At 43.9% G+C, this 16038-nt stretch overlaps 1 protein-coding gene across 1 annotated transcript in view; it reads left to right on the top strand.

Annotated features, from left to right (window-relative positions):
- The window catches only part of LOC308081017 (uncharacterized protein), a gene marked incomplete at both ends in the record, with an annotated part of 79611 nt that overhangs the window by 20238 nt on the left and 43335 nt on the right, over positions 1-16038 (top strand). Inside the window, 4 exons of the mRNA XM_080457426.1 lie at positions 1601-2746; positions 5968-7113; positions 10336-11481; positions 14704-15849. Of these exons, the coding sequence (XP_080313552.1) occupies positions 1601-2746; positions 5968-7113; positions 10336-11481; positions 14704-15849 (4584 nt within the window). The remainder of the gene's footprint in view (positions 1-1600; positions 2747-5967; positions 7114-10335; positions 11482-14703; positions 15850-16038) is intronic.

Here is a 16038-nt window from a genome sequence, read left to right as displayed (position 1 = left end):
GAAAATTCACCTTTCAGGAGGCCAAAGGGGGAGGTAGTACCACTTCTCCCTTAGACAGACGAGCCCCCCATCCCCCCTCCTTTGACGCGTGCCTGTGAGTCTGTCTGGCAAGGCCGTGGTCATCACGACACACAACATGGAGGAATGTGAATCCCTGTGCACCAGGCTGGCTGTTATGGTCAACGGTCAGCAGAGGTGTCTGGGCAGTCCCCTCAAGAGCAAGTTTGGCAGCGGCTACACCATTACATTACAGTCATTTAGCAGACGCTTTTATCCAAAGCGACTTACAATAAGACCCTGTAATATACCCTGTTTACAGGTGTGAAAGAGCGGGTGATTAATTTATTTTATTTTATTTTTAAGCTCCCAACCTTTTCATGAAAAAAGGGTAAGCAATAGAGAAAGAAACACAGGAAACAAGTGATAATATATAATGAGAACAGACTACAGCCCCTTATATTAAACTAGAGGTTAGGGTGGCTACGCGGCCCTCACACTTACGTCGCACTGCCGATCCGACCAATATGTCTGGGTCATAGTGTTGGGGGCTTTGTCAGAGTACACGTCTGTCTATGTCTCTTCTTGTGCCCATATATGGAGATGTCTGTTTCTTTTTTTTTTTTCTTCAATTTTAATTGAATTGTTTTTACATCGATAACTGAATACATTTTGCGTGAATATTTGCTTGTAGGCCATTTGAATGTTATGTTTAATTTAGTTAATGTTGGACAGCATTATGTGCAATGACGGTTCGTGTCTCCAACAAACAAAATGCCATACCATGTCAACAACAAGATTCCTATTGAAATAGCTGCGGAATAGCACTCTCTGCACTGTATGGGCATAAAAGGGAGACAGAAACAGACATCTCTGTATGGCATACAGTATATGGAGATCTCTGTATCTGTCAGTCCATGTCCATTTTATGGCCATATATGGAGATCCATGATGTCATCAGTATATGCCCATATATGGGCATGCTGATATGCATATGCCCATATAAGGAGAGCTCTGTATCTGTCAGGCCATGTCCCCTTTATGCCCACATATGGAGATTCCTGATGTCATCAGTATATGCCCGTATATGGGCATGCCCCCTTTGCTGCCCATATATGAGGAATTTTAACCCATTCAATCTGGAAACGCATCTCATAGCTATGTACAAGCTCAGAGCAAAGATTTGAGTTACAAATGTTCCCTTTAAAAATATATATATTCAAAGATTTGCACACATTTTCACGATAAAAAAAGAATAGCAGATCTACAAGCTCATATCGCTAGTGGCTCCAGGGGTAATATACAGACTCACACACAGACAGTATACAGACATCTCATCCTCCACAGAGTTACGCTGTAAATACGAGTACTTGATCTCATACCATATATGGCATCATTATGTCTCTGTCCAATTAGAGCACGGCTGTGATGCACCGACCAGAGAGTTTGGGGTATAAATAAACGTGTCGACGCCACACAATCCTTGTACTGGAAACGGTTTTCAGTTGAAGAGAGAGATGCTCGTTGTCATGATCTGTAAGAAAGGCTTTGCATTGGTAACTATGTTTAAGTCTGTCCTTCTCTGTACACTGCTTATGGCCAGCTCGCTGCTTGTGGCCAGCAGTTGGTCAGCCCTGATCACAGAGGAAGAGGATGTCTTGCTGCTGAGGAAAAGTAACTTCGATGAGGTGTTGAAAGCTCACCCCTACATTCTGGTGGACTTCTATGCCCCATGGTGCGGCCACTGCAAAGAACTGGCCCCGGAGTATGCCAAGGCGGCCCGCATGCTGAAGGCAGAGGGTTCAAATGTCCGCCTCGGTAAGGTAGACGCCACAGAAGAGACAGAGCTGGCCCAGGAGTTTGAAGTCCAGAAATACCCGACCATCGTGTTCTTCAAGGGGGGAGAAAAGGAGTCGCACAAGGAGTACTCTGATGGCAGGCAGGCTTATGACATTGTCAAGTGGCTTAAGAATCGCGCAGGCCCAGCTGTTGCCACCCTGGCCGATGTCATGCAGGCAGAGTCTATGATCGCAAACGAGGTGGCAGTCATTGGCTTCTTCAAGGATTCTGAATCCAAGGACGCTAAAGCCTTCATTAAAGCAGCAGAAACCGTAGATGATATTCCATTTGGGATGACCTCTGATGATGCAGTGTACTCAAAGTTTGAGGTGTCCAAGGACTGCGTGCTCCTCTTCAAGAAGTTTGATGAAGGTCGTAACACCTTTGAAGGTGAGCTTACCGAAGCCAACCTCCTAGCCTTTATTAAGGCCAACCAGCTGCCTCTGGTCACTGAGTTCTCAGTCCAGACTGTCACTAAGACCTTCGGTGAAGAATTCAAGTCCCATATCTTTATGTTCATGTCCAAGGCTGCTACTGACTTTGGGGACAAAATGGACCAATTCAAAAAGGCAGCAGAAGGCTTCAAGGGCAAGATCATGTTCGTCTTCATGGACACTGACGTGAATGACAACAAGAACAACATGCAGACCTTTGGTGTGAAGGAGGGACAATGCCCTGCCATCCGTCTCATCACCCTGGAAGATGAGATGACAGAGTACAGACCAGAGAACGAGGCCATCACCGCTGACAACATCATCGAATTCTGCACACTCTTCACCGAGGGAAAACTCAAGCCCCACCTCACGAGCGATTACATCCCCGAAGACTGTGACAAAAACCCTCCTGAAGTGTTCAACACGACCCGACGCGATGAACGGAGCTCTACCCAGTTTATCAACATGATCAATACGTGTTGTCCAGCGTGCCATAATGCCTACTGGTATGACCAGTATGGTTGTTATTGTGGGATAAATGTCTTAAAGAAAGGGAAGCCAATATGCCCTCTCGATGCCTGCTGCCAGGCCCATGATCAGTGTTGGGAGGAATATTACAGTCGATGTAATGTTCTTCCTGGTGTCAGAGTCTACAAATGGTACTGTGAGGAAAATAAGATAATCTGCGATGGTGGATGGTTCTGCGGCACCACTCCGAACAATGACTGTGAGCAGTTCCTATGTGAGTGTGATAGGAAAGCTACAGAGTGCTTTGGCAAGAACGAATGGCATCAGGAGCATCGCTATATGAACCAGAAGTATTGTGAACCCTGAGACCGGAGACCTCACTCTCTCACGCTAGAGAGCAACGTGGGGGCGGAACTCTCCTACATATTGCCTAAGGAGAGCACCGACAGGTTTGAGTTGCTGTTTGCTGAGCTGGAGGTGAACAGGGAGAAGTTGGGCATCGCCAGCTATGAAGCTTCTGTAACCACCATGGAGGAAGTATTCCTCAGAATGGGGAAACTGGTGGATTCCAGTTTGGACATCCAGGCCCATGACCCACCTTTTTCCCACACATTTTGCTAGCCTAGGATGGCTCAGGGTAGAAGACAGGGTTAACCCTTGCATTGTGTTAGAAAACTACATCCACTTGTGGTGTTAGCGGGTACAATTTGACCCGTGATTTAAATCAGCCCAAAATACAGAAAAAATACAATTATTTTCATTTTTTTCCCTCCCACCTCATAGCTGACTTGTAATGCATTCATATCCATGTAAACACATTTTAAAATATTATTTTGGGTTAGGGCTAGGGTTTCATCTTTCAATATATCTCGTTTTCTATTATAAAAATTTAAAAATTCACTCATAAAATTTCCTATAATGAAGGCAATGGATAATGATGTTATCTAGCTATAATAGAATAATTAAGAATAATGATTTAGAACACACTTCCAAAAAAATGATAATAATAATTAAAAAAATATATATATATTATTAAAAATAGTGACACTAGTGGTGTTAGGGTCATTTTTGACCCGTATACCAAGAAGGTAAAAAATCATTTATTTTTCATAAACTCAAACTTTATTCTACTCCTGATAGCAATTGCTAATTGAGGACATGTCTCTCTCACTCTCAAACATGTAAACATTGAATATTGACAATTTTATTATAGAGACCATCAGAATTAATTAGAATGATGATAAATAATTTTGTTGCGTTAAAATGGCTATTTCTGAGGATATCATGAAGCCTTGTTCCAATAGAGAAATGTAAAGGGTACTTTTTACCTATTTAAACTTGGAAACGGGTCAAAAATGACCCTAACACAATGGAAGGGTTAAACAACTAAAAATGGGATTGGTCTTCAAAATAGTCAATGCAAATTTGCCCTCAATACCCGCCGCATATTTGACTAAATACCTCCAAAAAGTTAGCGACACCCACAGCCACAATACTAGAGGGAGCGTAAACAGCGATCTGGTACCACCCACCCATAAAACAAATACTACAGCACTGCCACCCAGGTGTGGAATAGCCTGACCTCATCCCTCAAAAATATAGATCGCTGGCTTCCTTTAAAACAGCCCTGAAAATTCACCTTTCAGGAGGCCAAAGGGGGAGGTAGTACCACTTCTCCCTTAGACAGACGAGCCCCCCATCCCCCCTCCTTTGACGCGTGCCTGTGAGTCTGTCTGGCAAGGCCGTGGTCATCACGACACACAACATGGAGGAATGTGAATCCCTGTGCACCAGGCTGGCTGTTATGGTCAACGGTCAGCAGAGGTGTCTGGGCAGTCCCCTCAAGAGCAAGTTTGGCAGCGGCTACACCATTACATTACAGTCATTTAGCAGACGCTTTTATCCAAAGCGACTTACAATAAGACCCTGTAATATACCCTGTTTACAGGTGTGAAAGAGCGGGTGATTAATTTATTTTATTTTATTTTTAAGCTCCCAACCTTTTCATGAAAAAAGGGTAAGCAATAGAGAAAGAAACACAGGAAACAAGTGATAATATATAATGAGAACAGACTACAGCCCCTTATATTAAACTAGAGGTTAGGGTGGCTACGCGGCCCTCACACTTACGTCGCACTGCCGATCCGACCAATATGTCTGGGTCATAGTGTTGGGGGCTTTGTCAGAGTACACGTCTGTCTATGTCTCTTCTTGTGCCCATATATGGAGATGTCTGTTTCTTTTTTTTTTTTCTTCAATTTTAATTGAATTGTTTTTACATCGATAACTGAATACATTTTGCGTGAATATTTGCTTGTAGGCCATTTGAATGTTATGTTTAATTTAGTTAATGTTGGACAGCATTATGTGCAATGACGGTTCGTGTCTCCAACAAACAAAATGCCATACCATGTCAACAACAAGATTCCTATTGAAATAGCTGCGGAATAGCACTCTCTGCACTGTATGGGCATAAAAGGGAGACAGAAACAGACATCTCTGTATGGCATACAGTATATGGAGATCTCTGTATCTGTCAGTCCATGTCCATTTTATGGCCATATATGGAGATCCATGATGTCATCAGTATATGCCCATATATGGGCATGCTGATATGCATATGCCCATATAAGGAGATCTCTGTATCTGTCAGGCCATGTCCCCTTTATGCCCACATATGGAGATTCCTGATGTCATCAGTATATGCCCGTATATGGGCATGCCCCCTTTGCTGCCCATATATGAGGAATTTTAACCCATTCAATCTGGAAACGCATCTCATAGCTATGTACAAGCTCAGAGCAAAGATTTGAGTTACAAATGTTCCCTTTAAAAATATATATATTCAAAGATTTGCACACATTTTCACGATAAAAAAAGAATAGCAGATCTACAAGCTCATATCGCTAGTGGCTCCAGGGGTAATATACAGACTCACACACAGACAGTATACAGACATCTCATCCTCCACAGAGTTACGCTGTAAATACGAGTACTTGATCTCATACCATATATGGCATCATTATGTCTCTGTCCAATTAGAGCACGGCTGTGATGCACCGACCAGAGAGTTTGGGGTATAAATAAACGTGTCGACGCCACACAATCCTTGTACTGGAAACGGTTTTCAGTTGAAGAGAGAGATGCTCGTTGTCATGATCTGTAAGAAAGGCTTTGCATTGGTAACTATGTTTAAGTCTGTCCTTCTCTGTACACTGCTTATGGCCAGCTCGCTGCTTGTGGCCAGCAGTTGGTCAGCCCTGATCACAGAGGAAGAGGATGTCTTGCTGCTGAGGAAAAGTAACTTCGATGAGGTGTTGAAAGCTCACCCCTACATTCTGGTGGACTTCTATGCCCCATGGTGCGGCCACTGCAAAGAACTGGCCCCGGAGTATGCCAAGGCGGCCCGCATGCTGAAGGCAGAGGGTTCAAATGTCCGCCTCGGTAAGGTAGACGCCACAGAAGAGACAGAGCTGGCCCAGGAGTTTGAAGTCCAGAAATACCCGACCATCGTGTTCTTCAAGGGGGGAGAAAAGGAGTCGCACAAGGAGTACTCTGATGGCAGGCAGGCTTATGACATTGTCAAGTGGCTTAAGAATCGCGCAGGCCCAGCTGTTGCCACCCTGGCCGATGTCATGCAGGCAGAGTCTATGATCGCAAACGAGGTGGCAGTCATTGGCTTCTTCAAGGATTCTGAATCCAAGGACGCTAAAGCCTTCATTAAAGCAGCAGAAACCGTAGATGATATTCCATTTGGGATGACCTCTGATGATGCAGTGTACTCAAAGTTTGAGGTGTCCAAGGACTGCGTGCTCCTCTTCAAGAAGTTTGATGAAGGTCGTAACACCTTTGAAGGTGAGCTTACCGAAGCCAACCTCCTAGCCTTTATTAAGGCCAACCAGCTGCCTCTGGTCACTGAGTTCTCAGTCCAGACTGTCACTAAGACCTTCGGTGAAGAATTCAAGTCCCATATCTTTATGTTCATGTCCAAGGCTGCTACTGACTTTGGGGACAAAATGGACCAATTCAAAAAGGCAGCAGAAGGCTTCAAGGGCAAGATCATGTTCGTCTTCATGGACACTGACGTGAATGACAACAAGAACAACATGCAGACCTTTGGTGTGAAGGAGGGACAATGCCCTGCCATCCGTCTCATCACCCTGGAAGATGAGATGACAGAGTACAGACCAGAGAACGAGGCCATCACCGCTGACAACATCATCGAATTCTGCACACTCTTCACCGAGGGAAAACTCAAGCCCCACCTCACGAGCGATTACATCCCCGAAGACTGTGACAAAAACCCTCCTGAAGTGTTCAACACGACCCGACGCGATGAACGGAGCTCTACCCAGTTTATCAACATGATCAATACGTGTTGTCCAGCGTGCCATAATGCCTACTGGTATGACCAGTATGGTTGTTATTGTGGGATAAATGTCTTAAAGAAAGGGAAGCCAATATGCCCTCTCGATGCCTGCTGCCAGGCCCATGATCAGTGTTGGGAGGAATATTACAGTCGATGTAATGTTCTTCCTGGTGTCAGAGTCTACAAATGGTACTGTGAGGAAAATAAGATAATCTGCGATGGTGGATGGTTCTGCGGCACCACTCCGAACAATGACTGTGAGCAGTTCCTATGTGAGTGTGATAGGAAAGCTACAGAGTGCTTTGGCAAGAACGAATGGCATCAGGAGCATCGCTATATGAACCAGAAGTATTGTGAACCCTGAGACCGGAGACCTCACTCTCTCACGCTAGAGAGCAACGTGGGGGCGGAACTCTCCTACATATTGCCTAAGGAGAGCACCGACAGGTTTGAGTTGCTGTTTGCTGAGCTGGAGGTGAACAGGGAGAAGTTGGGCATCGCCAGCTATGAAGCTTCTGTAACCACCATGGAGGAAGTATTCCTCAGAATGGGGAAACTGGTGGATTCCAGTTTGGACATCCAGGCCCATGACCCACCTTTTTCCCACACATTTTGCTAGCCTAGGATGGCTCAGGGTAGAAGACAGGGTTAACCCTTGCATTGTGTTAGAAAACTACATCCACTTGTGGTGTTAGCGGGTACAATTTGACCCGTGATTTAAATCAGCCCAAAATACAGAAAAAATACAATTATTTTCATTTTTTTCCCTCCCACCTCATAGCTGACTTGTAATGCATTCATATCCATGTAAACACATTTTAAAATATTATTTTGGGTTAGGGCTAGGGTTTCATCTTTCAATATATCTCGTTTTCTATTATAAAAATTTAAAAATGCACTCATAAAATTTCCTATAATGAAGGCAATGGATAATGATGTTATCTAGCTATAATAGAATAATTAAGAATAATGATTTAGAACACACTTCCAAAAAAATGATAATAATAATTTAAAAAAAAATATATTATTATTAAAAATAGTGACACTAGTGGTGTTAGGGTCATTTTTGACCCGTATACCAAGAAGGTAAAAAATCATTTATTTTTCATAAACTCAAACTTTATTCTACTCCTGATAGCAATTGCTAATTGAGGACATGTCTCTCTCACTCTCAAACATGTAAACATTGAATATTGACAATTTTATTATAGAGACCATCAGAATTAATTAGAATGATGATAAATAATTTTGTTGCGTTAAAATGGCTATTTCTGAGGATATCATGAAGCCTTGTTCCAATAGAGAAATGTAAAGGGTACTTTTTACCTATTTAAACTTGGAAACGGGTCAAAAATGACCCTAACACAATGGAAGGGTTAAACAACTAAAAATGGGATTGGTCTTCAAAATAGTCAATGCAAATTTGCCCTCAATACCCGCCGCATATTTGACTAAATACCTCCAAAAAGTTAGCGACACCCACAGCCACAATACTAGAGGGAGCGTAAACAGCGATCTGGTACCACCCACCCATAAAACAAATACTACAGCACTGCCACCCAGGTGTGGAATAGCCTGACCTCATCCCTCAAAAATATAGATCGCTGGCTTCCTTTAAAACAGCCCTGAAAATTCACCTTTCAGGAGGCCAAAGGGGGAGGTAGTACCACTTCTCCCTTAGACAGACGAGCCCCCCATCCCCCCTCCTTTGACGCGTGCCTGTGAGTCTGTCTGGCAAGGCCGTGGTCATCACGACACACAACATGGAGGAATGTGAATCCCTGTGCACCAGGCTGGCTGTTATGGTCAACGGTCAGCAGAGGTGTCTGGGCAGTCCCCTCAAGAGCAAGTTTGGCAGCGGCTACACCATTACATTACAGTCATTTAGCAGACGCTTTTATCCAAAGCGACTTACAATAAGACCCTGTAATATACCCTGTTTACAGGTGTGAAAGAGCGGGTGATTAATTTATTTTATTTTATTTTTAAGCTCCCAACCTTTTCATGAAAAAAGGGTAAGCAATAGAGAAAGAAACACAGGAAACAAGTGATAATATATAATGAGAACAGACTACAGCCCCTTATATTAAACTAGAGGTTAGGGTGGCTACGCGGCCCTCACACTTACGTCGCACTGCCGATCCGACCAATATGTCTGGGTCATAGTGTTGGGGGCTTTGTCAGAGTACACGTCTGTCTATGTCTCTTCTTGTGCCCATATATGGAGATGTCTGTTTCTTTTCTTTTTTTCCTTCAATTTTAATTGAATTGTTTTTACATCGATAACTGAATACATTTTGCGTGAATATTTGCTTGTAGGCCATTTGAATGTTTTGTTTAATTTAGTTAATGTTGGACAGCATTATGTGCAATGACGGTTCGTGTCTCCAACAAACAAAATGCCATACCATGTCAACAACAAGATTCCTATTGAAATAGCTGCGGAATAGCACTCTCTGCACTGTATGGGCATAAAAGGGAGACAGAAACAGACATCTCTGTATGGCATACAGTATATGGAGATCTCTGTATCTGTCAGTCCATGTCCATTTTATGGCCATATATGGAGATCCATGATGTCATCAGTATATGCCCATATATGGGCATGCTGATATGCATATGCCCATATAAGGAGAGCTCTGTATCTGTCAGGCCATGTCCCCTTTATGCCCACATATGGAGATTCCTGATGTCATCAGTATATGCCCGTATATGGGCATGCCCCCTTTGCTGCCCATATATGAGGAATTTTAACCCATTCAATCTGGAAACGCATCTCATAGCTATGTACAAGCTCAGAGCAAAGATTTGAGTTACAAATGTTCCCTTTAAAAATATATATATTCAAAGATTTGCACACATTTTCACGATAAAAAAAGAATAGCAGATCTACAAGCTCATATCGCTAGTGGCTCCAGGGGTAATATACAGACTCACACACAGACAGTATACAGACATCTCATCCTCCACAGAGTTACGCTGTAAATACGAGTACTTGATCTCATACCATATATGGCATCATTATGTCTCTGTCCAATTAGAGCACGGCTGTGATGCACCGACCAGAGAGTTTGGGGTATAAATAAACGTGTCGACGCCACACAATCCTTGTACTGGAAACGGTTTTCAGTTGAAGAGAGAGATGCTCGTTGTCATGATCTGTAAGAAAGGCTTTGCATTGGTAACTATGTTTAAGTCTGTCCTTCTCTGTACACTGCTTATGGCCAGCTCGCTGCTTGTGGCCAGCAGTTGGTCAGCCCTGATCACAGAGGAAGAGGATGTCTTGCTGCTGAGGAAAAGTAACTTCGATGAGGTGTTGAAAGCTCACCCCTACATTCTGGTGGACTTCTATGCCCCATGGTGCGGCCACTGCAAAGAACTGGCCCCGGAGTATGCCAAGGCGGCCCGCATGCTGAAGGCAGAGGGTTCAAATGTCCGCCTCGGTAAGGTAGACGCCACAGAAGAGACAGAGCTGGCCCAGGAGTTTGAAGTCCAGAAATACCCGACCATCGTGTTCTTCAAGGGGGGAGAAAAGGAGTCGCACAAGGAGTACTCTGATGGCAGGCAGGCTTATGACATTGTCAAGTGGCTTAAGAATCGCGCAGGCCCAGCTGTTGCCACCCTGGCCGATGTCATGCAGGCAGAGTCTATGATCGCAAACGAGGTGGCAGTCATTGGCTTCTTCAAGGATTCTGAATCCAAGGACGCTAAAGCCTTCATTAAAGCAGCAGAAACCGTAGATGATATTCCATTTGGGATGACCTCTGATGATGCAGTGTACTCAAAGTTTGAGGTGTCCAAGGACTGCGTGCTCCTCTTCAAGAAGTTTGATGAAGGTCGTAACACCTTTGAAGGTGAGCTTACCGAAGCCAACCTCCTAGCCTTTATTAAGGCCAACCAGCTGCCTCTGGTCACTGAGTTCTCAGTCCAGACTGTCACTAAGACCTTCGGTGAAGAATTCAAGTCCCATATCTTTATGTTCATGTCCAAGGCTGCTACTGACTTTGGGGACAAAATGGACCAATTCAAAAAGGCAGCAGAAGGCTTCAAGGGCAAGATCATGTTCGTCTTCATGGACACTGACGTGAATGACAACAAGAACAACATGCAGACCTTTGGTGTGAAGGAGGGACAATGCCCTGCCATCCGTCTCATCACCCTGGAAGATGAGATGACAGAGTACAGACCAGAGAACGAGGCCATCACCGCTGACAACATCATCGAATTCTGCACACTCTTCACCGAGGGAAAACTCAAGCCCCACCTCACGAGCGATTACATCCCCGAAGACTGTGACAAAAACCCTCCTGAAGTGTTCAACACGACCCGACGCGATGAACGGAGCTCTACCCAGTTTATCAACATGATCAATACGTGTTGTCCAGCGTGCCATAATGCCTACTGGTATGACCAGTATGGTTGTTATTGTGGGATAAATGTCTTCAAGAAAGGGAAGCCAATATGCCCTCTCGATGCCTGCTGCCAGGCCCATGATCAGTGTTGGGAGGAATATTACAGTCGATGTAATGTTCTTCCTGGTGTCAGAGTCTACAAATGGTACTGTGAGGAAAATAAGATAATCTGCGATGGTGGATGGTTCTGCGGCACCACTCCGAACAATGACTGTGAGCAGTTCCTATGTGAGTGTGATAGGAAAGCTACAGAGTGCTTTGGCAAGAACGAATGGCATCAGGAGCATCGCTATATGAACCAGAAGTATTGTGAACCCTGAGACCGGAGACCTCACTCTCTCACGCTAGAGAGCAACGTGGGGGCGGAACTCTCCTACATATTGCCTAAGGAGAGCACCGACAGGTTTGAGTTGCTGTTTGCTGAGCTGGAGGTGAACAGGGAGAAGTTGGGCATCGCCAGCTATGAAGCTTCTGTAACCACCATGGAGGAAGTATTCCTCAGAATGGGGAAACTGGTGGATTCCAGTTTGGACATCCAGGCCCATGACCCACCTTTTTCCCACACATTTTGCTAGCCTAGGATGGCTCAGGGTAGAAGACAGGGTTAACCCTTGCATTGTGTTAGAAAACTACATCCACTTGTGGTGTTAGCGGGTACAATTTGACCCGTGATTTAAATCAGCCCAAAATACAGAAAAAATACAATTATTTTCATTTTTTTCCCTCCCACCTCATAGCTGACTTGTAATGCATTCATATCCATGTAAACACATTTTAAAATATTATTTTGGGTTAGGGCTAGGGTTTCATCTTTCAATATATCTCGTTTTCTATTATAAAAATTTAAAAATGCACTCATAAAATTTCCTATAATGAAGGCAATGGATAATGATGTTATCTAGCTATAATAGAATAATTAAGAATAATGATTTAGAACACACTTCCAAAAAAATGATAATAATAATTTAAAAAAAAATATATTATTATTAAAAATAGTGACACTAGTGGTGTTAGGGTCATTTTTGACCCGTATACCAAGAAGGTAAAAAATCATTTATTTTTCATAAACTCAAACTTTATTCTACTCCTGATAGCAATTGCTAATTGAGGACATGTCTCTCTCACTCTCAAACATGTAAACATTGAATATTGACAATTTTATTATAGAGACCATCAGAATTAATTAGAATGATGATAAATAATTTTGTTGCGTTAAAATGGCTATTTCTGAGGATATCATGAAGCCTTGTTCCAATAGAGAAATGTAAAGGGTACTTTTTACCTATTTAAACTTGGAAACGGGTCAAAAATGACCCTAACACAATGGAAGGGTTAAACAACTAAAAATGGGATTGGTCTTCAAAATAGTCAATGCAAATTTGCCCTCAATACCCGCCGCATATTTGACTAAATACCTCCAAAAAGTTAGCGACACCCACAGCCACAATACTAGAGGGAGCGTAAACAGCGATCTGGTACCACCCACCCATAAAACAAATACTACAGCACTGCCACCCAGGTGTGGAATAGCCTGACCTCATCCCTCAAAAATATAGATCGCTGGCTTCCTTTAAAACAGCCCTGAAAATTCACCTTTCAGGAGGCCAAAGGGGGAGGTAGTACCACTTCTCCCTTAGACAGACGAGCCCCCCATCCCCCCTCCTTTGACGCGTGCCTGTGAGTCTGTCTGGCAAGGCCGTGGTCATCACGACACACAACATGGAGGAATGTGAATCCCTGTGCACCAGGCTGGCTGTTATGGTCAACGGTCAGCAGAGGTGTCTGGGCAGTCCCCTCAAGAGCAAGTTTGGCAGCGGCTACACCATTACATTACAGTCATTTAGCAGACGCTTTTATCCAAAGCGACTTACAATAAGACCCTGTAATATACCCTGTTTACAGGTGTGAAAGAGCGGGTGATTAATTTATTTTATTTTATTTTTAAGCTCCCAACCTTTTCATGAAAAAAGGGTAAGCAATAGAGAAAGAAACACAGGAAACAAGTGATAATATATAATGAGAACAGACTACAGCCCCTTATATTAAACTAGAGGTTAGGGTGGCTACGCGGCCCTCACACTTACGTCGCACTGCCGATCCGACCAATATGTCTGGGTCATAGTGTTGGGGGCTTTGTCAGAGTACACGTCTGTCTATGTCTCTTCTTGTGCCCATATATGGAGATGTCTGTTTCTTTTCTTTTTTTCCTTCAATTTTAATTGAATTGTTTTTACATCGATAACTGAATACATTTTGCGTGAATATTTGCTTGTAGGCCATTTGAATGTTTTGTTTAATTTAGTTAATGTTGGACAGCATTATGTGCAATGACGGTTCGTGTCTCCAACAAACAAAATGCCATACCATGTCAACAACAAGATTCCTATTGAAATAGCTGCGGAATAGCACTCTCTGCACTGTATGGGCATAAAAGGGAGACAGAAACAGACATCTCTGTATGGCATACAGTATATGGAGATCTCTGTATCTGTCAGTCCATGTCCATTTTATGGCCATATATGGAGATCCATGATGTCATCAGTATATGCCCATATATGGGCATGCTGATATGCATATGCCCATATAAGGAGAGCTCTGTATCTGTCAGGCCATGTCCCCTTTATGCCCACATATGGAGATTCCTGATGTCATCAGTATATGCCCGTATATGGGCATGCCCCCTTTGCTGCCCATATATGAGGAATTTTAACCCATTCAATCTGGAAACGCATCTCATAGCTATGTACAAGCTCAGAGCAAAGATTTGAGTTACAAATGTTCCCTTTAAAAATATATATATTCAAAGATTTGCACACATTTTCACGATAAAAAAAGAATAGCAGATCTACAAGCTCATATCGCTAGTGGCTCCAGGGGTAATATACAGACTCACACACAGACAGTATACAGACATCTCATCCTCCACAGAGTTACGCTGTAAATACGAGTACTTGATCTCATACCATATATGGCATCATTATGTCTCTGTCCAATTAGAGCACGGCTGTGATGCACCGACCAGAGAGTTTGGGGTATAAATAAACGTGTCGACGCCACACAATCCTTGTACTGGAAACGGTTTTCAGTTGAAGAGAGAGATGCTCGTTGTCATGATCTGTAAGAAAGGCTTTGCATTGGTAACTATGTTTAAGTCTGTCCTTCTCTGTACACTGCTTATGGCCAGCTCGCTGCTTGTGGCCAGCAGTTGGTCAGCCCTGATCACAGAGGAAGAGGATGTCTTGCTGCTGAGGAAAAGTAACTTCGATGAGGTGTTGAAAGCTCACCCCTACATTCTGGTGGACTTCTATGCCCCATGGTGCGGCCACTGCAAAGAACTGGCCCCGGAGTATGCCAAGGCGGCCCGCATGCTGAAGGCAGAGGGTTCAAATGTCCGCCTCGGTAAGGTAGACGCCACAGAAGAGACAGAGCTGGCCCAGGAGTTTGAAGTCCAGAAATACCCGACCATCGTGTTCTTCAAGGGGGGAGAAAAGGAGTCGCACAAGGAGTACTCTGATGGCAGGCAGGCTTATGACATTGTCAAGTGGCTTAAGAATCGCGCAGGCCCAGCTGTTGCCACCCTGGCCGATGTCATGCAGGCAGAGTCTATGATCGCAAACGAGGTGGCAGTCATTGGCTTCTTCAAGGATTCTGAATCCAAGGACGCTAAAGCCTTCATTAAAGCAGCAGAAACCGTAGATGATATTCCATTTGGGATGACCTCTGATGATGCAGTGTACTCAAAGTTTGAGGTGTCCAAGGACTGCGTGCTCCTCTTCAAGAAGTTTGATGAAGGTCGTAACACCTTTGAAGGTGAGCTTACCGAAGCCAACCTCCTAGCCTTTATTAAGGCCAACCAGCTGCCTCTGGTCACTGAGTTCTCAGTCCAGACTGTCACTAAGACCTTCGGTGAAGAATTCAAGTCCCATATCTTTATGTTCATGTCCAAGGCTGCTACTGACTTTGGGGACAAAATGGACCAATTCAAAAAGGCAGCAGAAGGCTTCAAGGGCAAGATCATGTTCGTCTTCATGGACACTGACGTGAATGACAACAAGAACAACATGCAGACCTTTGGTGTGAAGGAGGGACAATGCCCTGCCATCCGTCTCATCACCCTGGAAGATGAGATGACAGAGTACAGACCAGAGAACGAGGCCATCACCGCTGACAACATCATCGAATTCTGCACACTCTTCACCGAGGGAAAACTCAAGCCCCACCTCACGAGCGATTACATCCCCGAAGACTGTGACAAAAACCCTCCTGAAGTGTTCAACACGACCCGACGCGATGAACGGAGCTCTACCCAGTTTATCAACATGATCAATACGTGTTGTCCAGCGTGCCATAATGCCTACTGGTATGACCAGTATGGTTGTTATTGTGGGATAAATGTCTTCAAGAAAGGGAAGCCAATATGCCCTCTCGATGCCTGCTGCCAGGCCCATGATCAGTGTTGGGAGGAATATTACAGTCGATGTAATGTTCTTCCTGGTGTCAGAGTCTACAAATGGTACTG

Source organism: Gymnoscopelus braueri (assembly GCF_963280865.1).
Source record: "Gymnoscopelus braueri genome assembly, contig: SCAFFOLD_246, whole genome shotgun sequence".
Classification (NCBI taxonomy): domain Eukaryota; kingdom Metazoa; phylum Chordata; class Actinopteri; order Myctophiformes; family Myctophidae; genus Gymnoscopelus; species Gymnoscopelus braueri.
This window is presented reverse-complemented; position numbering and strand designations above follow the sequence as displayed.